Here is a 27997-nt window from a genome sequence, read left to right on the forward strand (position 1 = left end):
CTCATCGTTCAGTTACACGTTATTCACTCTACGAGCACTAAGTGGAAGGCAGCGCCGCCCCTACACTCCTCACGCACACCCTCCCAGCTCTGAGCCCTGTCCCCATTTACCAGGTATTCCTCTCCGCCTGAAGCTGTTGTTGATTTTAAAATAACTTTTGAGTGTGAACCTGTTTAAAAGCCTACAAGGATTAAATAGTTAACAAAACAAATGGGTTGGTTCCCCTTTGGCCACAAGTCTATTCTGTTCCACAATTCTAATAGATTTTCCTCCAAAACTCTCAAGAGAGTAAATTCTGGTTAGGGTTTTCAGATACCTAGTAAGAGTCTGGAGAGTAAATGCACCATAAAAGCTCAGGTGCACTTACAAAGAAACTGCTAGTGAACACAGCTGCAAACTAAAATCCGTACACAAACCAGTAGTCAGGAAACACACTGAGGAAGGAAACGAACACTTAGCGGCCATCTACCACCTACGACGTGGAAGGTCCCGTGTGAGGCTCACTTATGTTACTCCAACTGAAAGTTCCAGAGTTAGAGATGCGGGCACCCTCCCCCGTATAAATCAGTGTATAAACGAGGGATATGCAAAATGAGGACGCTACCGCTTCCCTCTCACCAGGACGCCTCACAACTTTTTGCTCTGAGTTAGCTCTCTGAACTGCCCTGCATTCCTTACTGGCCAGCAAGCTCTAGGAATCCCAGCTGCCCGCAGACCCCCAGCACGCCCAGCACAGTGCCTGACGTACCTTCAGTTTGACATTACCAGATGGCAGATTATGTTTCCATCGTACACACGGGAACCCGAGGTCCTACAGAAGGTCACATAACTCGCCCAGTCCTCTCCAGTTACACAGGGAGAAGTAATGAATGTGCCTCCCCTGACTGCAGTGCACCCACACTTCTATTAAGCAGTTTATTCTGGATTACGTCAAATGATCAGGGAAATGCCAGAATCTATTATAGCTGTAAATTTGGAAAGGTGACATACCGACTCTCAATATAAATAAAAACTTCCTTTTGATAATAAACACCAAAAACATTTGAGTGCTAGTTACTAAGTGCCAGGTACAATGTTGAGCACTTTACGTACGAACTTAATCCTAACCATCCTATTAGAGTGCCGATTATACCCATGTTACAGACTGAATTTAGAGGTTAAAGTGACCAAGGAAACACATCTATTTACACCGGAACAATGAGAATGTGATCCTCATTCTGTAAGACTCTGAGAGCCTCTGCTTCTAACTACATCCCTATGGAATGGCAAACACTACTTACCTACGGACCCTGGGTGGGGCTGCTCACGGGCTAAATGAGCTGAGTGACAACTGCACGCAGCCTGCCCGTGCCCTCACATCCAGCTGCGTAACGTGTAACGCCAGAGCCTCCAGGGCAGTGCAGACAGAGCTCTCTCTACACAGTGAGGGATTTGAAGACAATGCAGGCCGAGCAGCATGGAAGAGCCTCCCACCTCAAACATACAAGCAAGGTACCTTTTCCTCCTAGCAGAGCTTGAACATGATAAAATAAAACCTTAATAACTGCTCTGAGTTGGCAGCTAGGTCTGAAGGAGACTGCAATAATTCAGTGCGCTCTTCTCTCTTTCTGCCCCACCCACTTCCTCCCTCGTTCATCAGAGCAGCAGATATACCAACAAGACTCTAAAAAGTCCTTAAAAGCTTCCAAATCTACAGTCCAGACTGTATATACGTCACACAATTCAAATAGTCCTTACTGTTAGAGACTGTGAAAAATGGAATCGTCTTTCTACTCGAGAATCATTGGGTAATTTGAAAATGATTTTGACACTTTCAGGGTCATCAGGGGAAGGCTCCGGGGGCAGGCATTCCAACTTCCTTTCCTTCTCCTCTTGTAGGTTCTGCAGAGACACAAAGCAGAGTGAGGCTACAGCTCCTATTAGGGAGCAAGGAAACCAGAAATTCAACCAACATGCAGGTTTACTGGGCAGTCAGACGAAAAATTAATGACCAGCATCAGAAGAAAAACTTCTTGGCGAGAGTCAGAAACACCCTAATTTAAACTCTATGTATTTGACCACATGCTATTGCATCACATGTTATTATTGACTATGTTAAGATACTTAACTGTTTGACAAAAGGGAACGACCAAAAGACATGAGCTTTCATCAAGCGGCAACACACAACAAGATAATGAATCAAGTGTCAGATGAGCTAACGCTGTGCTAAGAATGAACGCTGAACACTACTGCTGTGAATCAGCATTCTCGACTGCTTTACTTTTCATGGAACAGAGTGGTTTTACCTGACTTTCATTCACTCTTGTATTTGTTTAAAAAAAAAAAACTTAAAAAAAATTTAAAAAGACTTCGGCATTGGAGACTGTAAGTCACTCACTACCCCATCATCTAGTTTCCCCTTTCCCACGCCAGAAGAGACCACTTCGGGCGGCTCCCTACCCGCCGCCGCCTCTCCTCTGCCAGCTTCTGCTGCTGCACCTCCTCCTCCTTCCGCCGCTTGCGCTCGCGCTCCTCCCGCCGCTTGCGCTCCTTCTCCTGGTCAGCCCTGAGAGAGGCCAGGTAGGCCTCGTCCTGCTGCTGTCTCAGCACCTGCGTCTGGTTTCGTTCTTCCCTGCGGACAGATCAACAGCACAGAGGGAAAGGATACATCTCGCAGAGCTCTGTGTTTTCTTAGATCGAAAACTTTTTTGGGGGGGAGGGCGGGGGCGGTGTCAAAAGGTTGACAGTCCTGGCAGATGACTATTTCATATTCCCATAAAGGGTTCCAAAGCAGAGCGCGGAACGTCTGAATGAGCCATCTCTTCTCTGAGTTTAATTTGGCAGAAAAAGAAAAGGCCAAGTTTTCTCCACACAGTATTATTCCTATAAAATGATCAATGACCAAGATTTCACAGGTAAATGTCTTTTTGGGTTACCGCATTTTTATGTATGCTTTTGTAAAACCAAAAAACCACATACACATATTTTAGAAGATTTAAAAAATACAGAAATATTCAGAGTTCTACTAACCAAAGAGAAAAACACTGTAATGTTTTGGAGTATTTCCTCCTTCCGCTCCAAAAAATTGTGTACGTACATAGGAATGTGTGTCTGTGCTTATAAAATTAAAGGAAAATATCCCAGAATGTTAAAAGTGGTGGTAGGACTATGAGTGTTTTAAAATTTCTTCTTTGTGCTTTTCTGTTTCCTGCGTTTTCTACATTAATTAATGTACATTACTTACGCAATGAGGGGAGGAATTATAACCACTCCTCAGTTTTTACATTTAAGTCTTTATATCATGTTGAGCTGCTTTAAATGACATATCTGTTCCTGAGCATAGAGTCTTGGCCTTATTTTGAATAGGACTCTATGCTTTAAGAACAGAATCTGATGGAGAGTTATTTAGGTAAAAGTATGTAAAAATTTTTAACACAGAATGAACAAGGCTTTTAAAGTTGCCTAACACAGAGAAGAAATCAGGATTTGTGAAGCTCTAAGTAAGGCACCCAAGTCTGCAGCTGGCCTCTCAGTTCCAGAGAGGAACTCCCCTGTACCTTTCCAGGCGTTCTGACACCAGGTAAGTCTGGTTTGCATCCATGATAAATGTCAGCTGGTTAATGAGGTCATCAGGCTGAATAAGGCCTTCCAGCCGTCCCACCACAGTCATCCTCCGATCCTTCAGCATAATCATGGCCAGGAATGGATAGGTGTTCTCTCGTAAAGCCTGGGAGACTGATAGAAGACCCAACAGATCAAGGGCAGGACTTAGGGATGAAACAGATCAACTCTTAAAGACTTTCACAACAAGCAAGAACTGCTTTAGTCTTGGCTGGGAAAGAAGGGAGGTGTCATTTATTCTCTGCCTTTTTTCCTCCTAGTTTCTTAATCTTTTTGTTGTTGTTATTTATTTGTGTGCCTATTCCTACATAATCTGATTAGAATAGGATAGGCTTTTCTGGTTGGGTGCGGCTGTCATGATGTTGCTGCAGAGTTCAAGGACAGTGCTGGAAGGAAAAGGATCTCTAAAGGGTCTGGCCGCTGCTTAGCGCCACTTCCCCATGTCAGGGTCAAGCCTACGGTCTCAGCCCTGTGCTGCTGGAGATAATCTCCATCATTGTCTCCTCTGGTTTTTTCCTTCTCTTACCTAATTCCTCCCCTCTCTCCTATGTCCCACCAGCGCCACCCTGCCAAAAAGGGCTAGCTTATCTGTTCCAAAAGAATTTAGAAAGTTGGTCTCCCAAATAACCAAGATTTTACCATAAAGAGTTTTGCCTATGTTTTTTCTTATGGCTTGAAAGGAGAGATTTTAAGCTTCTATTAAAAACATCCTTGGGGGTGGGGAGGTACATCTCAGTGGTAAAGTATGTGCTTGGCGTGCACAAGGTCCTGGGTTCAATCCCCAGTGCCTCCATTAGGGGGAAAATAAAAAAAAAAAAAAAAAAAAAAATAAATTAAATTAAAATAAATATATGTTAAAAAAAGGAAAAAAATCCTTAGTCTCCTTCTATCCATCACCCCTTACCACCAAAAGCCACATCAGAGTAGCAAAACATACACCACAGGAACTTAGGAGGTATTTAAAAACCAACTAGGAGTAAAGACTCAGAGGCCAGGCTGCAGGGAAGACACCTGCTCATCTGCTGCATCTCTGGTTCTCAGGATCCACACAGCACAGGGCCTGCTGTGCTAGCAGATCCTCAAAAGCTGCTGAATAGAAGTAGCAGCAGAGTAGCTACATGTTCCTTCACTGGATGCCTTTGTATCTTAGATACTGACTTCTAAAAATACTGGCCTCCAGCTAAGAGTTACAGTCCACACAGATCTGAGTTTTCTGAATCCCTATCGGTACTCAAGGTACTCAAACAACTAACTCATTGTGCAAGAAGCTCTGTTAAAACTGCTGGGGACAAGAACGGCGTCTTCCGCAGAAAGCCCATTAAGATGAAAGGCAAGCTGCTGGCCAGGACTGGGTGTTTCAGAGTAAGACAGGCTCTGGCAAAGGTTAACTGCAACGAATGGGCCAGTCTGACAGACCCGAGCTTGCGCCAGACCTGCCGACCACGTGCCCCTGAGCCGTTGGCTTAAACGCACCGAGCCCACTCCCTAAGCCATGAAGTGGAGGTAACACCCGCACCACCCCTCAGGACTGCAGAACCGTCAGCTATGAAATCAAGGAGCACGTCTTTCCAGATTATTCCAAAGATACCCCAACCGTCTCAGTGAGACAAAAGCAGCACAACTTACCCCTGTATCCCTCAGGTTTGTTTGTGGAGCACGCCCAGAAGAGCATCCTAGTGTTTATTAGTGAAACAACTTCAGGTGCACAGAGTGTGTTGCTGTGGAGAGGGGTGAGAAGAACTTGCTTACTGTAAACTGTCAGCAAGTAAGACCAGAAAAGAGAAGAGGAAAGGTCAGTCCACGCACCGACAGAACTCGTCAGAGTCCTGGTGATCATCTCCGTGAAGGTAGACCAGAAGGAAGCGCAGCTCCCGTTTGGCGTCGTTGAGTGCCTGTGAGAAAAAAAGATACCAATTATTATGATGACTGTGCTTTGAGCTTTTAATTAGGCTAAGGGTCCTAATCGATACACTATGTATTTAGGAACAAAAGAAGAAATGAGGAAAAAAGGTGAGCAAGGAAGCCAGAAAATTCCTGGGCTCCTACCTTCACACCCCTGGCATTTCTCTCCCTACAGAAAGTCCATGCTAACAAACTTCAACGAAAAGGTTTCAGTGTTGTTAGGATTTAAATTGTATCGGGCACATGAGAGTAGACAGGCTGATGAAAAAAGTCCCCCCTCCCTCAAATCACAGAAAAGCCAGCTGTTCCCACAGTCTAAAGGAAGTTTTAAAAACAGGTGAATCTGACCTGAAAAAGGAGACAAGAATTTTGCCTCTTTACAGCTACAACATCCTTGTAAATAAAACACTGAGAAGATGAGCCTGATTGCAGGCCACGCACCAGGTGGAGCTGGAGGGACTGAGGGGCCCAGAGGCCTCCTAAAGAGCATGGGGTTTAAACGACCTTTAGAGACAAGGCTAGTGTCCAAGATTCCTGCGTATGCGTCTGCATTTGCAGAATATCAAGCACATAATTCAATTAAGATTTCCTGAATGACCAATGGGGGTCCACTCTCAGGATCATAGCAAAGAGGGTATATGAGAGGTGCCCATCTCTATGTCTGTATCTCTAGCATTGAGCATGATGTGTGGCATACAGTAGGTGCTTAATGCTTGTTCAGTGGGGTGGGAGCAGCCAGTGAGAAAAAGCAGATGTGGGAGAATCACAGCAGGAAGCAAGAGTAGAGCACTCTTCTCTTTCCCCAGACAGATTCAGGAATCCTGGAGGCTGCAGAACGGAAGCCCCGTTAGGCCTCTGCCTACAGTGTTACTTCTGCATTTTTCTCTGGTAAACTAGAGATATGCCTAACACCCATAGAATTCTTAATTTTTACCCCCTGAGAGTTAGTAACACTCAAAGGTCTGTGTGGCTTGGGTTGAATGAGATGTGCTGTCTCAAGTCTATGGTCGACGCCCTTATTCAGTTCTGTGAGGGAGCCAGGAAGACTTAGGGTTTGCCTACAAGGGGTTTTTAGTCTGGTATAGGAGATAAGACATGAACACAAACAACTATAAAATAAGGAAGAATGTGAAACTGATATTAGTTAAAAAAAAAAAAAAACACCACTGTGAGAGTACAAAAGGAAAGATGACTACTTCAGAGTGTAAGGTAGGCAGGGCAGGGGACAACAATCAGGAAAGGGTATAAGAGGGGAGTGACACGAGCTGGTGAAGGATGGGCAAGATGCCAATTAGTGAAAGCGTGAGGACAGCATTCCAGAGAGAGGGACAGTAAAAAGCAAAAGCAAAGGCACAGAGGTGGCAAAGTACAGAGTATGTTAAGCGAATGGTCTGGCTGGAACCTAAGGTATGGGGAACAAGTTATGCAGGAAAGACCTCAAAAGGAGGCTGGGATCAGATCAAGGAGGGCCCAGTTAAAGGGCTTGGTATTTTTCTGTGTAAGCAGTGAAGAGCTATTTTAGGTTTCTGAATAAAAGAATGACATGATCAGTGCTGGGCTATGCTTTCCTTTGAGGATAGAATCATATCAATAAATTGGCATCTATATGGTTTGTGGCACTGACCTGGCTGTACGTTCCCTGGTAGAAGACAGGGTGTGCCCTCCCATATTTCTCTTCAAAAGAGTGCATAAATGAAACAATGTCCCCAACGGGGTCAGTGACCCGGCTGCGAGGGTCAGGCCGTATAAAACGAAGAGCAAACCTGGGGAGGAAGGAATAAATATCACATGAATCGGCTTACTGTAGTGCACACGGAGTGGGCCAGTCTGTAAAGATTCCCACACAGAGCCACAGGCACGGCCGCAGAGGGAGTTCAGTGAACGGCCTGTGAGTGGGCCATCAACCCTGAGAGTACAATCTGGCTCAAAAGGTACAAAACAGTAAGGGTTGTACCACTGCCTAAGAAGAATGCAAATGACTAGGATTATACATTCCAACACTGGCCTAAATAAATCCTGAGTGCTTTTTGCAGAAAAATTTAGGGCTATAAGAATTGGGAAAGGAAAAACACAGTATCCAAAAGAGACCATGGGTCAGGCTGTGCTCCCAGACTCTGTAATGGCGCTGCCTGATAGAGCAGCCACCAGCCACGTGCGGCTATCGAAACTGACATGGAAATGAATTAAGTACAAAATTCAGTTCCTCAGCCATAGCAGCCACATTTCAAGCGCTCGACAGCCACACGTGGTTAGTGGCTTCCACCTTAGACAGTGCAAATACAGAGTATTTCCATCATCACAGAAAGCTCTGTTGGACAGTGCTGCTCTGGGACAGAGCTCTGTCTCTTTCTGGGTGTTCTATTTGCATTTCCCTTTCCTTTTTGTTCTCCTGGAATTTTGATTTTTTTAAAAAGCTATTCAAATTATGGACAAGAACTTCAGTTCCAAACTTGTAGTCATGATTTACTTACTCTTCAAAGGGGCAAGTAAATCTGCTCAGTGAATCACAGTTAACAGCTTCCACGGAGGGAGTTATAAACCTGAGCCAGACAATACTGGCAGAGCTGGAGAGCTGACAGCTCTTGGAAGGTTAAAGGTGGTACCACACACCTGTTTCTGAACAGCCCATCACATTTGTATACCGCCATTTATTTATCCTTCGGGTTTCCATAAAAGGCAATAAGCAGAGGCCTGATAAGTCAATGTGCTACATAACACTAAACAAGTTGCTTGGAAGATACAGTTGCATTAAAATTAGTAACACATGCCATGCATATTTTTTCGAAGGAAAGCAAACAATATTTATATACTTGAGGAATTTTTCAGTAAAGAAAAGCTGACTACACTATTATAACCTCCCTTACCAAATCTTGAGCCAATTCCTTATTCTCTTAACAAATTCCCCATATGTACACAATTTCACTTGGAATCTGCCCTGAGCAATCAAATCAAATTCACTGACACAAACATTCCAGAGCAAACTAACAACATAAGAAGCTGTGTGTGGAGGGGGAGTGGTTAAATTCTTCAGAAGACTGATGTTTTGATAACTTGCTAAAATCAAGTATTTTAGGATTATCTTATTATTCTTTTAAGTTTTCAAATTTTGGTCCATTCAAGAATGGATAAAGGTTTAACTTTTCTGTTTCTCATTACAATATATCCCCATGGCCAACACAATTTATGATAATCAGCTTAAAAAAAAATAGAGGTGTCAACTGAGTCTTCATGGGGTGGGTACAGCTCAGTGGTAGAGCATATGCTTAGCATGTACAAGGTCCCAGGTTCAATACACAGTACTTCCATTAAAAAACAAAAACAAAAATAAAAAAAAAAAACCCTGAGTCTTCATTATGATTTTAAAGGTTCTGATATGTCCATTCTTAAATAAAACAGGATGGGAAAAGTACTAATCGTTAATTGGTGAACAACAAGACCTTTGCTAAAGCAAGGAAGCTATTATGGCAGCAGCTCCATCAGACACCAAGCGGCCAAGGTGGAAGATACTGTCTGATCCTCACACTTCTGCAACTGCCGGGTCCTTACCTTCAGCCTCTGCTCCCGAGAGCAAGGCAAAGACCAGCCCATGTTCAGGGGGAGGTACAGGCTGCCCTGTATGCAAGGCCCAGACGACATGTTCTAGCTCCATCTGTTGGCCTGGATGCTCATAAATATTTCAGTTCTCCACAAAGCCTTGGTGTAGGTTTATCTACTACTCAGCTCCAGGCCAGACACCCCAAGCCTGATGTGCCAGCAACTTGGGCCCCATGACAGTTTCTAGCCTTTTTGTAGCTTCCTGTACTAAGCTGAGTGGTACGTGAAGGAAGTGAGAACAAACTTGAAGGTGTGAAGCAAGGGGGTATACATGTGGAAGGGGTCCAGTGTCAGCAACCCATGGGTTGCTAGGACAGAGGGAAATGTATAGAAGGTGTGTTTAGAACGGTGAAACTTACAGGAGGAATCCAGAAAAAAAAGTAGGTGAACTCAGAGGAAGAGAACCTGTTGGGATTATGAACTACAGGACGGTTTAGGGTAAAGTTACAAGAGTGTGAAGCTAGTAGATAACAGTGGTTGGAAAGGAACAGGTGTGAAGATTAACTAGGAAATGTAAGGGAACAAACATGGTGGGATGGGGAGGATGCCACACATGTAGGTAGAGTCATTTGTGAAAATGATAGGCAAGACTAACTTTAAAACAATTCCATTTCACAACATCTGTTGTTATGCTTGAAAAACAAAGTATTTTCACATTATATGAACACTTCAGAAAAAGTACTCAATCTGATGACAAACTGGCAAGTCAAAACTGATAGAGATTAAATCTCATTCCAGTCTATGTTTTAGCTCCAAAGTTTACCCTCTTGCTAATAACCACTACTAACACATAAATACAAAGGTACGTACCTAAATATATCAAGTATTGTGTAATAGGTAAACCGGAATGGAAGCATTATCAAGTAATAACCCCATCCAAGCAGCCCCTGAAATTCCAAAAACAAAGTTAGAGCTCATTCTCTCGACCCTTAATACCTTGTAAAACTGCTAGTTAAGAATTTCACTCTTTTCCGTCCTTTCACAAGAGTCTCTCTCTGCAATAAGTGATTCTCTCTTTCTGGGCACCTTATGCTTCTTAAAAACCAACTACTTTTGACCTCATTTCATCTAACATTATTATATTTTCCTTTTCTCAAATAATTTTTGTATTAAATTTGCTTCAACACTTTTTTTCCTGCTACTTATACTGTCAAATTCAACTGCAAGTTTTCCTCCCCAAATCATAAATTTTCATTCTTTCCCTTTTAGAGTTAACACACTAAAATACAGTATTTAAAAATAACAAGAAAGATAACCACTATTACTACCCTGGGCATTTGTATATAAATGACATAATTATATTAACCATAACTATAAACCTCCATATAGCTGCTAATCTTAGTGATGATAATGTTAATTATTATTTTAACAACACTGATTTTTGCTGCTCTTATTATTAACTAGCATAGATAAAGGGCTCTAAAGTTTACAAAGCATTTCTTATACGTCATATTGTGTTAACCTGAGACCCTCTCTGTGTCCATGGCCAGAGAGCTCAGAGGCTCCACAGTGGACATCAGGGACCCAAATACTTAGTAAAGCCCAAAACAAAGTGAGGAAACATTGGGCACACAAAGAAGGACCCCTTGGGTCATGTAATTGTTTTAGGAATCTCTGCTCTTCTGCTTCAGAATACCCCAGAGCAACTACTTAGAAACTCCATTTTTAAAACACTGCCAAATATTCCACAAAGAGGTATGATGATGGATGATGGAGTAAATTCCAGCTGCTGCAAGGGTAAAGGAGGTGCCTTCTTGGAATTCTAAATCCAAGTGTAAGAGGTGCACGTAACTCCAAGAATAAGAAAAAGAAACTCCAAAAAGCTCCTTGGAATTCATTTATCAGTACACACACCTGACTTACCTAATTTCACTGCAAATAATCTGAAGGGGGAAGAACGCCTCTGTTCCTCTCTAGATCTCCAACAGCAAAATACCAAGTGCACTGGGGCACTCTTAAACGCCTGCGAATTTAACTGAACCACCTCCTTGCTACTGGCCCTTCAAGACTAATTTCAAAGATATGGCCAAGGCCCCCACAGTTCTTCCCTAGACGTAGCATAAACTTAAGCAAAAGGAAGCAACAAAGAATTCAGTAACATTCTAGAAGCTGAAGCTCTATTAAACATGTAGCAAACATTTTTAGACATGTAAATAAAGCACTATTACTCAAAACAAGGCAAAGGAAACTCTTCAAATAACTGGCATAGAAATGGGAAAAAAAGGACAGTTACTCTATCGTTCATTAAGGAATCAAGGAAAAATGATAAATCCAATAAATCTGCCAAGGAGCTAGTCTAGCTAACAGGTTTACATTCTGAGTATTTCCTTCGGTCCTATCATACAGAGAACACCATAACCAGGTAAATGAACTTATAAAATAAAAACGGGAGGTTCCAGCGATGAAACAACTTGCCCTTGGTTGTGGTCTGGAGACAACGTAGCTGTAGATCCTGTGGTCAGCTGTATTAACCTGCAGGGGTCGGGATGGCGGTGGGTTGAAAACACTTGGTACACCCTCTTGCTCGTTCAGTCTGTCCTGTACAGCAGCCTGGGAAGAAAAAAAAAAGTAGCAAGAGCTTCAGTGATGCTCTCATCAGACTAGAAGAGACGAGGCAACCATTGCTCAGTGTTTCAAAACAGGCCACCAGGAAGTATATGCTCATGGACCTTTAACTTATGGTGGGAGGCGGGCAAGCTGTGGTGATGGCTTCAGAATTCACCCACAGTAGAATAGTCCAAGCAACTTGCCTGGATGCTCCATTTATAAGCAAGCACACTGCTTTTATTCAAGTGGTGTGTGTTACTTAGAGTGGCTGGGATGCAAGGTGCTTCACTGTAACAGCCTGAGGAAAAACGTCAGCAGAAAATACAATGCAGGCAGTGCCCCCAGAGCTGTGCGACAGAGCAGTTCTGATGGGTGTTTTTGACGGAGGGCTTGGCTTTGCAGTAGAGGAACTTGGGTCTGAATCTAACTCTACCACTTGGAAAAGCTGCGTGGCTTATAAGCCTCAGTTTTCTCATGAGCAAAATGAAGAAACAGTATTTCTCGGGGTTTGACAATTTGATGAGGTGACCATACATAAAGTTTCTAATACAATTCTTGGCAACAGATGATGCTTAGTGAAAAAAAATCTTAGTCCCTTCCTAACTCAGCTCCTGAAAATGGGTATTTGTCCCAGTGTAGTAAAAAATTCAGCCTTACCCAAAGGAAAGCCTGGTCCTTGCCTTGCCTCCTGGAGATAACCTGTGCCACACCTGACAGGAGTGTCTTTGTTATGGGATCTTAGGATGGGGCTGACCACCCCAGAAAGGCCAACCATGTGATTTAGGCCGGGACTTGCAGTAATGCAGTACCAGTCAACCTGAAGACTGAGTTCAGTCACATAGGCAACCAACCAAATCAATCATGCCTATGTAATGAAGCCCAAGTGAAAACTCTGGACCTGGAAGCCGAGGTGAGCTTCCCTGGTTGGCAATACTTCATATATACTGTCATACATCTATGCCATGAGGGTAACATGCCCTCATTCCATGAGATAAGTATGGAATCTTTGTGTCTGGAACTCAAGACTCTGCCTTACGTTGTCTCTTTCTTCAGCTGATTTTAATCTGTCTCCTTTCCCTGTAATAAACAGTAACTGTGAGTTATAATAGCTTTCAGTGAGCTCTTCTAGTGAACTACAAAATCTGACGGTTTTAGGAGTGCCCTGAACTTGCAGTTGCTGTCAGAAGTGGGGGTGGTCTTTTGGAGGACTCGTATGACCTTGACAGCTGGCTTTCAACTCTGCCAAGTGGTTAACTTCAGGCAGTCCTCTAGGTTTCATGTTTTCAAGTATGAGGACCCAATTCAATGGGTAAAGAACAGTCTTTCCACAAATGGGACTGGGACAACAGGACATCCACGTGCAAAATAATGAAGCCTAAATCACACTACATTACAAAAAGTAACTCAAAATACATTAAAGACCTAAATGTAACAGCTGATATTATAAAATTCTTAAAAGAAAACATGGGTGAAAATCTTTGTGACCTTGGATTAAGCAGTAATTTGTTAGACAAGACATTAAAAATATAAGCAACAAAAAGAAAAAAACATAGGTAAACTAGACTTCATCAAAACCAAAAATTTTTGTGCATCAGAGAAGTCAAAAGACAACCCATACACTGTGGTTACGCAGTCCTGGTTACAGCAAATGCACCCCAAAGTACTAGTGGTGATGGGACATCCGGTAGGCAAGTTACCCTGGTTTAAGAAAAAATAATTTTTGTACTGTACGTACAACTTTTCTCTAAGTTTGAGATTGTTTCCTCATTCTATGAAAGGTTTGAAAAAAAAAAGACAATCCACAGAATGGGAGAAAATACTTACAAAGCATGTATCTGATAAGGGTCTGGTATCCAGAATACATACAGAATTCACCAATGAAAAGACAAACAACCCTATTTAAAAATGGGCAAAGGATTTGAATAGACATTTCCCCAAGGAAGATACACAAATGATCAAGAACCATGTAAAAAAGACGTTATTACATCATTAGCTACCAGAAATGATGGGATTAAGGGTGAGCACTGTCTTATTTACACTTTTTGGAAATATTTGCCTGTGTGAGTGTGCATGTGTGCATGGGTACTTTTCCAACAAGTTTTTAACATTTCTATGTCATTTCCTGTTAAAGAATGATTGATATTACACCAGAGTAACTGTAAACCAACAAATAAAAGAGGAGCAGCAATAGCAATAAATCAAATTTAAATTTAAAGTAATAAGTATCACCTGATATTAACAAAAGGTATTATTACAAGAAAGTTCTCACAGCTATGTGTCTGTATGTGTCAAATAAAATAGTCAAACTATATATAAGCTAGAAAATGTCTCCCTCTCAAAATAAACATAGAATTAGTGCATTTTACTTGCACCACGTAGGCCTTTCCACAGCATGTAGAAAAGCATTCTCTTTGATACACTTGTTACTAACACTGGGAAAGCTTATGCACTCTGTCAGCACACCTAGCAGAGCTGTACACATAAGGAAGTCTGGAAGGACATGTAATACACTAAAACGTCAAACGTGGTTATCTCGAGTATGGTTACCAAGAACTTTCATTTTCAACTTTATAAATTCTGTTTTAAATTTTTTGCAGACATGTATTATTTTTGTAATTAGGAAAAAAAAAGACATTATCAATGGGAAATAAGGAAATCTATAAAACCACATTCAGGTTCATCATGTCAAGTAGTCTTATTAATAAGTAAACAGAAAAAAATAGCAGATTATAATCATACATCTAATAAGCTTGATTGAATGCAGACACCAAACCCTTATCCCACAAAAAACACACTGCTTGATAAACACCTAGTTGTCAACAGTGGTTGCTTCTAGGAAAGAAAAAAGAGAGGAGGTGGGGTGCGGGCTGGGACAACACACAAGCAATGTACATGGGGCTTTGATTTTATCCATATCTGTTTAAAAGAAATTTGAAACAAGCATTGCAAAATGTCTGGTTTTCAGGAGCTGGATGGTAGGTACATGGTTGTCCCTTTTATCTCTGTATTTTTCTCTAAGTTTGAAACACTTAATTTAAAAATATTTATTTCATAATAAGGAATATTATTAAATCACAAGAACTTCCTTAATATATAAATGTTATATTAAAAAATAAAATGAAAGATCAATATAAAAAGAATAAATTTTAAAAAGCCAACAGGAATTCCAAAGTATTCCTAAATAACTCTTGGGCCAAAGAAGAAAATCAAAACTTTTAAAATGTATTTTCAGAAGAAAATCCACAGCCGTAAATGCAAGCGTACCAATAAATTTGTATTCTTAAAAAAAAAAAAACCAGCAAAAATCAAGATGCTAAAAAAAAGACAATCATACAAAAGTGTAAAAAAAATTAGATTTTGCTTAATAAATAAGCAGAAAAAAAGAACTGATAAATATAAGAGCTTTTTATAAATAAAACAATCAAATTAAAAACTAGTCTCCAGCAAGTATCATTTTTAAAAAAGGAAAAAAAGCATAAGAAAATAAGGAGAAGTGGGGATAACAGAGCAGACACAGAAGAGAGTAAAAGACGTGCTGCTTTGTACAGCCTGTACCATAAATCACTGAAAATCTCTACGGAAAAAGCATTTTTCTAAGAAAGCTTATTAAGAAAGAAGAAGGAAACAGATTATGAATAATGGGTAAAAACACGAAGAAGTTAATAAACAATAGGCAAAAATAAGTTTTCAAGTGCTGTCTTTCAAATCTTTGCTATTTATGCTTCTCAACTCATTTTACCAAGTCAGTCATTTTTTTAAAGCCAGCATATGCCTGAAATCAAAGTCTAACAGAGAGAGAGCACCAATGCATCACACAGGGCAACATCATTCCCTCTGCCAACATGCATTTCCCCCTGAATTCTCACAGTCATCATTCCTTTTCATCACTCAGGTGTCAGCTCAAATATAACCTCCTCAGAAAGGCCTTACTTATTAAAATAACCTCCCAGATCTTCTCGGTTACATTTTCTGCACTCATTTGTAGCATTTATTACAAACTACAATTACCTAGAATTAAACTCCATGGGAGTAGGGACTTGGTCTTGTTTGCTGGTATACTGCCAGGCCCTAGAATTTAATTCCTCAAAAATAGTGCTGCATAACTAAGTATCACTTAGGAATATATTTTCAGAAATCCAGCACCCTATTCAAATAATATACCGTAACTAAAACAGAATTTCAAAAAGAGATCAAAAGGATCCTTGACAAATGTCAACATCCACTCTTGATATAAAACTATTACTATACCAGGATGGAAAAACAGTCAACAGATACCCCCTGAGAGCCTATGATGTATCAGGCTCAATTTTAGATGCTGGGAGCACAGCAGTTAACAAAACCAAAAAAACCCAAAACAAAAACCAAAACCCTCTGCTCTCATGGAAGTTACTTATATTCTAGCGGCTCTATCTCAAAACAATGACCAACATCACACTTGATGATCAAACACTAGAGGCATTATAGTAAGGACAAGACGTTTGCTACTACAGTTATTAACTGAGATTGTTCTGAAGTTCTAGCCAATTCAATGATCAAGTAAAACAGAAGGCCCATATACTGAAAAAAAAAACAACATTGAGTTGCACATGACACAACTACCTAGAAAATCCAAAAACTAAATTATAAAATAGGTAATAAGAAGGCTCACATTATGGTATCTGGTTATAAAACAAACATAAAAAACAGTATTTTTTCCAAAGGCCATTAAGAAAAAAATAAAGAGGGAGGGACACTATATTAAGGGATTTGGTCACAACCTCTTCTATGATGTTATAAACTTCGATTATAATCTTCATCTTGCACAAATTTTATTTTTAAAGACCAAAAAGTCATACATTTTAAAAAAAAATCTATTGAGAGGAGATTCATGCTGTGAAAAAAAATACATGTCTTTGAGATCTGTTATCAGACCAGGGAAAAAGAAAGCAGCTCAGAATGAATCCTACTATACCTCTATGTTCCAGTTATGCTGTTCCAAGGTATGGCGACACTGATCCATAGATTCTATGCCAGTCAGATCCTGAAAAGAAAGTTAAGAACAAAGTTGCTTAGGGAAAAAAATGACAGTACTTACTGGATATTTTTACTGCTAAGAGAATACTTATAAATACTGCTGGGAAAATACACTAAGAAGTGTTGAAGGCAGATGTTCAAACATGGTCAAACTTCACTATTCAGAATTTATTCACTCTGTTATTATAGATATTACTCCCATTGAAACAAAAATGAAAATTTCCTGTCTTGCAAAACTTCAATCAAGAAGACTACTTGATTAAAAGCAATGCTATCTCAAATTCAAGTTTAAAAATAAAAGATTTCTTCAACCTCTGGGTCCAACAAAATATTCTTTAATGCTAACCATCTATTCTGTTTATAATACATAATGATATAATTATGCAGGTTTTTTTGCAAAATGCAAGGCTGGTCATTAACTTACATCATTTTACCAACTGCCACATAATTTAGCTTATATTATAAATTGTACAAAACTTTTTATTAAAAAGGGCCTGTAATTCAGACGTTTCCCTACAGTAAGAATTTTCCCTACTCCGTTCTCCTTGTACTGTTCTCAAGTTTCACTTTGTCTATGACCAAAGCTCCTTCTCTGGCTCCTCTTCTTCCATTCCCTCTAAATGCAGGCGTTTCCCTACGGATGTGCCCTTGGTTTTTGTCTTTTTCTGGCAATCTCATTTAATCCTCAGCCTTCAATGATCCTTTCTACTCAAATAACTCCTAATTTAATTTCCGGACCCACCATCTCTTCTCAAGTTTAGCAGCACTTTCCCAAGAGCCTATTCCACATTTCCACCTAGATGTGGCATCAGCACTATTTAAAACCACCATGTGTGTTACCACCACCACCACCCTCCAAAATACACAGGCAAACATGACACCTGGAACTGCAGCCTTATCTCTGAGTGCGCTCTATCCCTTGAACTCTACGCTTCATCAGTAATCAAGTCTGTTTTCTGTATATCTACAACCACATTTCCATTTCCAGAGCCAGCACCTTTAATCAAGCTTTTATAACATCTTGAGTGAACTGTCAAATTAAATTTCTTTCCTTCCTAACTCTTCCCCTGCCCCCAGTCTCTTTTTGTGTCTGGGTGTGTGTCTGTTACTCCTCTGCTCAAAACATTTCAGTTGACTGGATAATAAAATACAGAATCCTTAGTTTGGCACTCAAGTGTTCCTATAATGTGACCCCAACCTAGCTTTCTATATTATTTTCTACTTCCCCTTAGGTGTCCAATACTCAACAAATCTAACAGTCCACGTGTACATCTAATGACCAGGATTGCCACAGAGCTAAATCCTAGCCTTCCTTCCAGGTCAAATACAAAAGCCAAACCCATCCATCCATCCTTTCATGCAACACACATCTATTGTTACTGTCTGCTTTGTGTATTACTCTGTCCAGGGTTTTGGGATGAATACAACACAGTCTCTGCCCTCAAAGAATTCCTCTTAACAATCAGCAACCAACAGCAAAAAGAGACTGAGCTCAACCTGACAAGAACGTGTTAACAGGCACCTGTGAGTCAGGAGCCTGAGGTTCTTTGGTTCTGCATCCTGTGATCATGGACCAGACACATTTTAACTCTGAATTTTAGCTTCCTTTATGTGCAACATGAGGGATTTAATTTGGACTGAATAGCCAGAGCTTAAAAGAACAAAACAAAAACTGAAGTTTGCATTCTTTAGGTATGCAATTGCCTTTTTTTAAAATTCACAAATAGTACATAAACTTCGCTAATAAAATTATATGTTTAAAATACTGTAAAATTTTCAGTACTTCAACTGGAAAGCTCTGCTAAGAACTCTAAAGCTCTAGTAAGGACTCTTGGCTTTGACAACTCTGATAATCTGGATATTGGTTCCTGACCTTCCCAGGCCTCTCCTACCAGTTTGGCTATTGCCTTCTGGCTTGTAACAGGCTTCCCCTTTAACTTCTGACTTCCTTACAGCCCCCTGCGGAGAACAGGGATGTCCAGGGTTCCACCTTCCCTCTGTACATTCTCTTTAAGAACTGGATTTTATTTTTACCTTCTCAGGGTGTGAATGACCGCTCTGCCTTTAAATACCAAAAATGTTTCTACCTCCCTCATGTACCTATTATTTTCTACCTTCTTTCACAACTATTTACATTCATTCTACTACTCCTTAAGCGCAATGTCTGGGATTCATCTATACACAATGCTCCCCAATACCTAGCACATCGTAAGGGCTAAAAAGGTTGCAGAAAAAGTTAGTCCAAGGTAAAAAGATGTTTTAGTATAAGCTTCAACAATCATAGCTATAAAGTGAAATCCTCCAGACATTTTCACCAAATCTCATTGTACATTAATGCCCTGAGACTTTTAAACTCCAAATATTTTTACTAGATCCTAAGATAGCTGTTAAAAATGCAAATTTGCAGAATCTTCCTGGCGATAAGTCAGGGATGGAGCCAGAGAATCAGGGTTGGTTTGTTTTTTTAAAAAAGCTTCTCAGCTGATTCTAATGTACAGCCAGATACTGTACAATTGTACACAGGACTAGAGAGAGTAATTCACTAATTAAAATAACTTTTAAAAAAGGGTTATAAACATTGTAGGACAGAATAATCAGGGTAATTGCACATCTTCAGTATACTGAAATAACCTAATTTGCAAGCAAAATCCTTTTGTAAGTAGTGAATCAGGGTAAACTGGAAGCCTAACTGAACAAGCCTGCTTTCAACCACTGCTGATGAATATTAAAGACAAGCACCAGCCATAGTCTAGGACAGGACTATTGATTCATATAGCAACAAATACGCACTGAGCCAGTATTCTAGACATCCAGGACATAGATGTAGTCCCTGCTCTCATTACATTTGTTTCCTACCAGAGGGAGACCAAAAGAAGCCACACACACAGAGCAAATAAATGAAAACAATTTAGGCTAGGGGATTCCTTAGGACTGAGTGCTCAAGGAAGGTCCCTCCAAGGAGGTAACATTTCAGAGATCTGATGAAAGATAAAGGTCTAACCGTGGGGAAACATGTCCAGGCAGAAGGACAAATGCAAAAACTCTGAGACAAAAAAATACATATGAAACAACCTCACTGAAGGGAGTAGGGGTGGGGGGGAAGGTGCTGACCTAAGCAGCTGGAAATGAGTGTGGAGTCCGTAAGATTAAAGGCAAAAGGAACCGCATACAAGCACGACGCTTCATTTGACAGAGTGGTCTTACATGGGGGTATGTGTTAATTCTGAAGCCACTGTATCTATATAAATATACTGGACTTGAACAATTAAGTAAACAGATCATGGGAGCCAGTTTTCTCATTGTTGAAGTGGGAAGTTACAGTCACGGGGAGAAGGCCAGAATAATCCATGTGGTAATGGATGGGAGTTGAAGACATTTGAGTCAACTCATGCTTAAACTTATTACAGACAGATGGTTGCATACAAAACTAGCTAGCTTAGTACATTCACATCCTTGCTCTGTCAGCTGAGAGCACCTAGGATCAACACACACGCCAGCAGCAAGCACACACATCGCCCAGATTTGGGGTTCTAACACTGGAGCATCTTGCAGTGCCAGAAAGAAAGGAAGCACTCATAAACCCCACAAGGATGGGGGTACATCGAAGCGATACAGGAATCAGAATCAACTGAAAGAACTCTGTGGCCAAAGCTGGTACAATCTGAGCAACACGAAGTAATACTGGATTATAATCCAAAGAACAAAACAAACATCCATGAGTCCAGACAGATAGAAATACACGATTAAATAAATAAATAAACGGGGGAGAACAGACAAACATCTTGCGCAGAATTCCAAGTAATTATGTAAATAGGTACTTTGCCTTCAAGGAGGTGGATTATAATTCTTCACTCCTTTGGTATGGGCTGTGCATATTGACTTCCTTCCAAAGAGTACAGTATGGAAAAGCAAGAAAAAAGATTTAACTTCATAGTGGAGAAACCTGACAAACACTACCCAGCCAAGGTCAACATCATAGTGATAAATCATGTTGACAGTAGGCACCCTTGATAAAATGTAATGAAAACGCACTTTACAACCCTGTGGTCTTGGTCCTCAGACCCCTAACTCCAGCCTAATCATGAGAAAAACATTAGCCAAATCCCAATTGAGGGACAATCCATGAAATACATGACCAGCGCTCCTCAGTCAAGTTATTAAAGACAAGGAAAGTCCTAGAAACTGTCACAGCCAAGAGGAGCCAATAGTCACTAAATGCAAGGTGAGATCCTGCAACAGAAGAAGGACATTAGGTAAAAACTAAAGAAATCTGAATAAAGTATGGCTTTAGTCAATACTTCAGTGCAATAACATTGGCTGATTGTGACAAAAGTGCCCAACCAATCATGCAAGATGTTAACAGGGAGCACCGAGTGACGATGGGGAAGTCCGTATACTACGTCTGCAAGTTTTCTGTAAATCTAAATTTATTCTAAAATAAAAAAAGTTTACTCAAAAAGAAAAAAAAAAAAAAACTGGGGTAGGAGGGACACACCTGAGACAGAACAAGCTTGGCAAGTTGGTAGATAAGGTCTGAGGGGTAGGCAGGGGAGACAACATTCATCTAGGGCAGTTTCTCAGCCTTGCTTGCATATCCAAAGCACCAGAGGGGAATCCACAGGTGACTAGAGCCCTCCCCTCCTCAAAGCAATTTAATCAGATTATCTGAATGTACAGTCTAGGCATAGGTAAACTTTTTCCTGGGAGGGAGGGAGCTTCTAGATGATTCTACTGTAGAGCCAGGGTTGAAAATCACTAACCCGAGCCTTAATTTAATTCTGTTCAGCAGAAGTGTCATGACCATATGTAGATTTTTTTCAAGTTATTTTAGCTTCTGTGTGAGGAATTAATTGTAGAGGGCATGAAAGAGAGCAAGACACCAGCAAGGAGTCCAAGGGAAAGAGAATGGTGGTTCAGCATAAGATGGTAGCAGTGAAGAGGGGAGGAGGAGGATAGATTGGGGGTATCCTGTAAAGGTAGAGCTGAAGAAAGTGGATAATGTGTGCAAGTGGAAGAGAAATATTAAGATTGATTCATAAGTAAATGAGATGATAGTGTTATTTACTAAGAATGAGGTAAATTGTTGAAATAATTTTGCCCATCTTAGTGAGAAAATTTTATTTTTGGTAAAGGAAAGTGTTTACAAAGATTAGGAGAAAAAGTGGAAACAGACTGCTAAACACAGATAAATGCACTTATTTACTCCATCAAGATGCTCAGTGCGTCGTGTGGGAACAGATTCCCTGCCCTCAGTGCTAGCCCCAGGATGGCCAGTGACCTCTCACAGGGGCAAATGGAAAACATGCCAGACTCACTTGGCACTCATTGTCTGAAAACAGCTGCACTCATAAACCTGGACAAGGGTTGGCTACCTAGGTTTTCTCTGTTTTATACTTTTTAAAACCTAGTATAAGTGAGGTTAAGAAAGTTTAAATACTAGAGAAAGATAGGGAAGGGGGAAGTTTCCTTGTGGTCACAACCACTATCAACTGTTTAACATTTTAGTATATTTCCTTCTAGTTACCCACACTCTAAGAAGAGGATTTAGAGTTTTGATCCAATTTCCCTTTCAAACTTTATATATATACACACATACACAAACACACAAACACACACACACACACACACACACACACACGGACTGGTTAATGGGCTTTGCTTCTCCTTTCTGGACTGTAAGCATCTTATGAAAAATCTATTCACCTTTGCACTTTGATGTCTGTAGGACTCTTCTGGTGTTTTCGCTTGTGGCTTGGGAACCAATCTTTCCACCTTACTCCTTCCACATTGTAACCAGCCCCAGCTTTCACATCACTGCATACAGTCAAGGTTTGGGGAGCTTTCTCTATTTTCTCTTCTTCTTGAAATTCCTCTCTCCTATATATGTACAAATCTGAGCATTCTTACTTATTCTACCAAGGAGTCCCTTATGCATTAGTCTTATAACCATTTTAATGGTTATATAATATTCCAATTGGCTAAAACAATATACATATAGATGTTAAAACTGCTTCTGATTTTCTGCTATTAAAACAGCACTTTGATGAACATTTCTGTTTATCAGGTTTCTCTGTATTTAGGATTTCCCCTCTTAGGATCCAGTTAACATTATGGGCCAAGAAATATGCATTTTTTTCACAGTCTCAAATTTCCCTGAGAGGAATGTGCATATTTTAAAGCTCTTGATACATATTGTTAAAATGCACTTCAAAAGGCTTATTCCATTTTATACTGAATAGGGCTGCTTTCAACATGAGTCAAAAGCTAAATGTCTCAAGCCAATAGCCATTTCAGCACCAATTAAGTTTTGCAATGCTAGCTTTGTTCAAAAAGAAAGAATACGGCAGCTTTGGCCGGAGACACCGCATTAACTTTGCTACCAATTCTTTCCTTAGCAATAACATTTTGCTATAAGCACTTACGGAAGAGGTGAAACAGGGAAGTAGACAGAATGTTGTATTTAATAACCTCAGTCACCGGTTTCAAGTTCCTCCCAAACTAATTTCTTTAGAACTCAACAGGCTGTAATTCTCTTTTAAAAGGAACTTTCTTTTAAATCTAATTACCCCCACCCCAAAAAATTTAAAAAAAAAGGAACTTTCTTTTGAGAAGAGCACTCTTATCTCTCTATCCCCAAGACCCAGTGCAGAGCCTCACTTAGCATACAGTAGAAAATGTAAGAATGGATCCTGCCCCCATGGTAATGGTCAACTTTGGTTTCTGTATCCCTCTCTAGTTTTTAAGCATGTTTCTTGTCATCACTCATTTATTCCTACTTTGTGTGAGAACCACGCTAGCCATCTTCACTGCATTTTCCTCAGCAATCCTATGAGACAGATACTGCCATCATGCCCATTATCAGCTAAGAATACCAAGATTCTTCAAGAATTGTGTGGAGGGCACTCCACACTAATTCAGGCATACGACAAGTGCTCAGTAAAGGTTAGCTAAATCTGCACTCTCTCCTAACTGCCTTGCTAGAACTCTAGTTTACATTTAGATCCACAGACATTTGAGGTGACTTAAGATGGCATTGGACAAAACAGCTTTGATGTATAGAAAGGTTAACTCTGGGACCTCCTGCTCCCTCTAATCTCTCAGGGCCAAGGTCTCCTGCAAATCCCCTTTTGGGCCATCCATCCAAGTCTGTCTTACTGAGATATCCCTTACTCTAAGATGATCTTTCCCTGCTTACTCCTCCCCTTAGAGCTAACTCCTCTTGCATGAATTGTCCTCCCAAGGACTTAGCATAATACCACATTTAGTTACAACAATTTACACAAAAGTGTAACTGACTGACAGCATTAGTAGAAGGGCAGTATTTATCTTTAGGGCAAAAAAATACCCCGAACCCTGATCAATCTCTAGCAAAATGAACAGGATAGATTGGAGGAAAAGTGTGTGAGCTATTCTATATCCTTCTTCTACGCCAGCCTTCGTCTAACTTCCTTCTCTCCCAAGGCAGAAGGTAAGAGGCTATCAACACCACGCGGTGACCTAATTCCAAAATACTGTGACCCCTGATCTCTCTCTTGCTTAAGTATGACTCAAGGAAGTCATCACAAACAATGTTTTAACCAGATGTCTCATTCAATTATATGGATAGGGATTGGGTAACTAGAGTTAATCACTCCACAGTAATCATGGGTGCTTACCTAAGAAATGTTTCTCTTCCCACACCTTAGCTGTTTATACTAACAGACACCGTAGGAGGGGAGGTCAGTGTGAAATCTCAGCTGAAATCTACTCTGTAAATCCCACTCAGCTTGTTGGCTCTAGCTTGTTGAGGATGCATGTTTCAACTTTTGCTTTCAGTTATTCCCGGAGACAAACCTGGCAAAAAGCAGAGATCTTTGTTCTCCCCTTCCAACCACACAAACAGCTTTGCTTTATGCAATAAGCAGTATGCCCTCTGGGAGTGGCAGGAGAAATGGAATTTGAAGTCCCTCCAGGAAGTGAAGTGATCATACCTAGGCTCTGATCTGTAATTAAAGCTCATAAACCTAGATCATTATTTAATTACTAATTCACCAAATTAAATACCAGCAGTTTCCATTTACTAAGCACCTATTACTATGCAATAAGCACCGTAAGTAATAAAGCCCTCATTTTCATCATTGAGAAACCTATGGATTCAAGATCATGTACCTTGTCTAAGAATATCCTTGTCTAAGAATAATGATACGTGGTGGAGTTGAGACTGAAACCTGGAATAACTACCTCTGAAGTCCAGGTTGTCTCCTGTGCTATACTGCCTCCCACTATTATTTAATTAATTCATGTTAGAAAACAAGAAGTTTTCCATAAATCCTCAATTTGGAAAATTTCAACAAAACTTTTGTTCAATTGAGAATAAGATATCTTTTTAAAACGTTTTAAATTTTCACATAAAGATAAATTGAGGACAATATTTCAACTTCTTTTTGCACAAAAGGAAACTGGGGCTTAGTGAAGTGAACAAGCTTCCCCAAGTCACAGAGCATGAGGTCTTGTTCCTGGTCTCTCCTTTCTTCACTGTACCTACTGGTAGCTAAATAAGAGCTCATAGATGTATAAAAAACTTTTATTTATGGCCAGGGTTAACAATTAATAGGTAGAGATTTGTTCTCTGGACAAAGGATTTGGTGTCAAATAAGACTGGAAAATGCTACATATCAAATTCCCCTTTTGGAAATTCCCAATACACCTTTTAAAGGCTTTGCAAAATCCTGCCTTTAATTAAAAGGAAAAGAAAATTTAACTTCATAACTGGTCTATAGTTTTCTTGTGGTATCTGGGTATCAGGGTAATGCTGGACTCATAAAACGAGTTAGAAAGTGTTCTCTCCTTTCCAACTTTCTGAAAAAGTTGGAGAAGGACTAGAATTAGTTCTTTAAATGTTTGGTAAAATTCATCGGTGAAGCTATCACGTCCAAGGCTTTTTTTTTGATGGGAGATTTTTTATTACAGATTCAATCTTACAGTTACAGGTCTTCTCAGATTTTCTATTTCTTTGTGATTCAAAATGTCTTGAGAGGTTTTACTTTCCTAAGAATGTGTACACCTTCTCTGGGTTATCCAACTTGTTGGCAATTGTTCATAGTACTCTCTTCTAATAATTTTTTATTTCTGCAGAATTGGTAATAATGTCTCCATTTTCATTTTTGACTACAGTAATTTGAATCTTCTCTCCTTACCCTGGAGGTCAACACCTGCTATTACGTATGTTCCAAAACAGCTTGAAATCATATTTCTAAAATTTGACATGCATACGATGTGTCTATGTATGTATATGTGAATATACATATAATCTAATATCAAGTCACAAAATGTTAATTTACTTTTAAATTTAGTTAAATAAATTTTCAATCAAAATTTGACATTATAAAGTATTCTAGGATTTAGATTCAATTTATTAACCCTCTATAAGCCAAGCACTGTATTATGTGCTTTCTTATCCATTCTTACAACATTCTGTAAAATGAGATATATTAGAGTCACTATGCAAGTATGGAAACTGAGGTCTAGAAGGACTGATTAAGTGTCAAGATCTCAAATGGTGCAATTCCTAATATGGAGCTCTCTCCTCTATACCATGCTGCAAAGATGAGAATGTGGTTAACTGGAATTTTTGTTTTTCCCTTTGTCCTAAAAATGAGATACTAAAAGCTGCTAGAATTGTTTTAGCAAAGAGAGACACTAACAAGCATCAAGAAAAACATCACAACAAAGCCCCTCTGGCTAAGTGAGATTCCTAGTGAGTTATTAAATTCACTCAACAAACATGAACTGAGCCTCATGCAGCAAGCACCACACAGAAATCACAGACCTGATTCCCCACAACTTTGTGGAGTAAAAAGACATGTAAATAATTAAATTATTATGATAATGACTGACCATACACCAGTAGTAAACAAATCGAAGAGTCTTTGGGGGACTAGGGAAGATACAATTCTGAGCTGCAAACTAGTGAAAGGAGGTGTTTCAGGGCAAGAAAGGAGTATGTATGGAGGCACAGAGGCATGAGAAAGAACTTCATGTTAAGGGAAATTTAAAACATCACTGGAAACAATAGAAAAGGTGAAATTATGGAGTTGGATGGTGAAGTATGAGCCATATCATGAGATGCAAAGAGAAGACTGCATGCTGCTCTAATCAGTACAGAGCAAATGAAAAATCTTAACACAATGACACAATCAAATCCTTGCTAGAAAGTTTATTCTGGAAAAAGTAGGAAGGCTAAATTGAAGAGAGAGGCTCTCATTAGGGGCACCAGTACAGTTATTGAAATAGTCCAATGGGGAAATGAAGTGTGAACTAGGGTAGACAATGCAGAGAGTGGAGGATTAATTGAGAGCAGTGGATTTTTTTTGACTTTTATTTAACTCCAATAGGAATTTATAAGCACTAATACATATATACATGTATAAATACTGAAAAAAAATTCCCCAGATATTTAGCATGAAAACATTTTCTTTTCTAAATATAGTCCAGGAAACAGAAAATTTTCACAATTTCCTTGGTTGAAAATCTAAAGCTAACAGGCACCTCAGTGTTCAGTGATTTTGCTATTTATCATCTCTGGCACTCTCATAAAACACACACACAACTAGAAGCAGTTAACATCAAATCTTCAATTTTATTAATTTACTATAGTGTTGCAATTCATTTTAAAGAAAAATATAATATTGGAGAAATGGCCAGTAAGATTTCCTAAATATGTCAAATGAGCCTCAAATGGCCCAAAAGAAAATTGACAAAATTAATCTTTATCAATATCCACCTCGAAGATATGCTTCTAAAAGAGTATCTGCAGTACAGATAATCCTCTACTGAGTAATTTGCATTTATACTACTCTGCCAATTACACAAATGTTATTCCTTAAAACACTTAGGAATGCATAAACAAACACTGATGCCTAGCCCATTCTGGATAACCCCAAAATTGAACCAACTTGATCACAAATGCCTGTAACTGTTACACAAAGATGTATATAAAAAAGCTTCTAAGACAACATAACCATGTTCTTGAAAAAGAATATTCAACAACATAAATATGTCAATCACATCCCCTCAAATTCACTGACAAATTTATTAAAATTTCAGTTTTGAGAAGTTGAGTATAAAATTCTTTTGGAAAAGCAAATAAGCAAGAAAATCTGGGAAAACTCTGAAAAAGAGCAACAAGGGAGACAAGCCTGCAAGATTAAAATTTAAGAGTCTATAATTATGAATAGTATATACGTATATATAAAGACCAATGGAACAGAAAAGAAAATCGAGAAACCCAAATGCGTACAGAAATTAAGTATTGACAGACATCTCAAAGCAATGAGGAAAACACAGTTTAAAAAAAATTAAT

General features: G+C 39.7%; 1 protein-coding gene across 1 annotated transcript in view; it reads right to left on the minus strand.

Moving 5' to 3' along the window:
- The window catches only part of FAF2 (Fas associated factor family member 2), a 44949-nt gene that overhangs the window by 3804 nt on the left and 13148 nt on the right, over window positions 1-27997 (minus strand). The window contains exons 2-10 of the mRNA XM_010946211.3: window positions 16595-16663; window positions 11512-11646; window positions 9907-9983; window positions 7127-7265; window positions 5407-5492; window positions 5227-5318; window positions 3537-3714; window positions 2440-2611; window positions 1738-1881 (exon numbers count right to left, since the gene is read on the minus strand). Of these exons, the coding sequence (XP_010944513.1) occupies window positions 1738-1881; window positions 2440-2611; window positions 3537-3714; window positions 5227-5318; window positions 5407-5492; window positions 7127-7265; window positions 9907-9983; window positions 11512-11646; window positions 16595-16663 (1092 nt within the window). The remainder of the gene's footprint in view (window positions 1-1737; window positions 1882-2439; window positions 2612-3536; window positions 3715-5226; window positions 5319-5406; window positions 5493-7126; window positions 7266-9906; window positions 9984-11511; window positions 11647-16594; window positions 16664-27997) is intronic.

Source organism: Camelus bactrianus, chromosome 22 (genome assembly GCF_048773025.1).
Source record: "Camelus bactrianus isolate YW-2024 breed Bactrian camel chromosome 22, ASM4877302v1, whole genome shotgun sequence".
NCBI lineage: Eukaryota > Metazoa > Chordata > Mammalia > Artiodactyla > Camelidae > Camelus > Camelus bactrianus.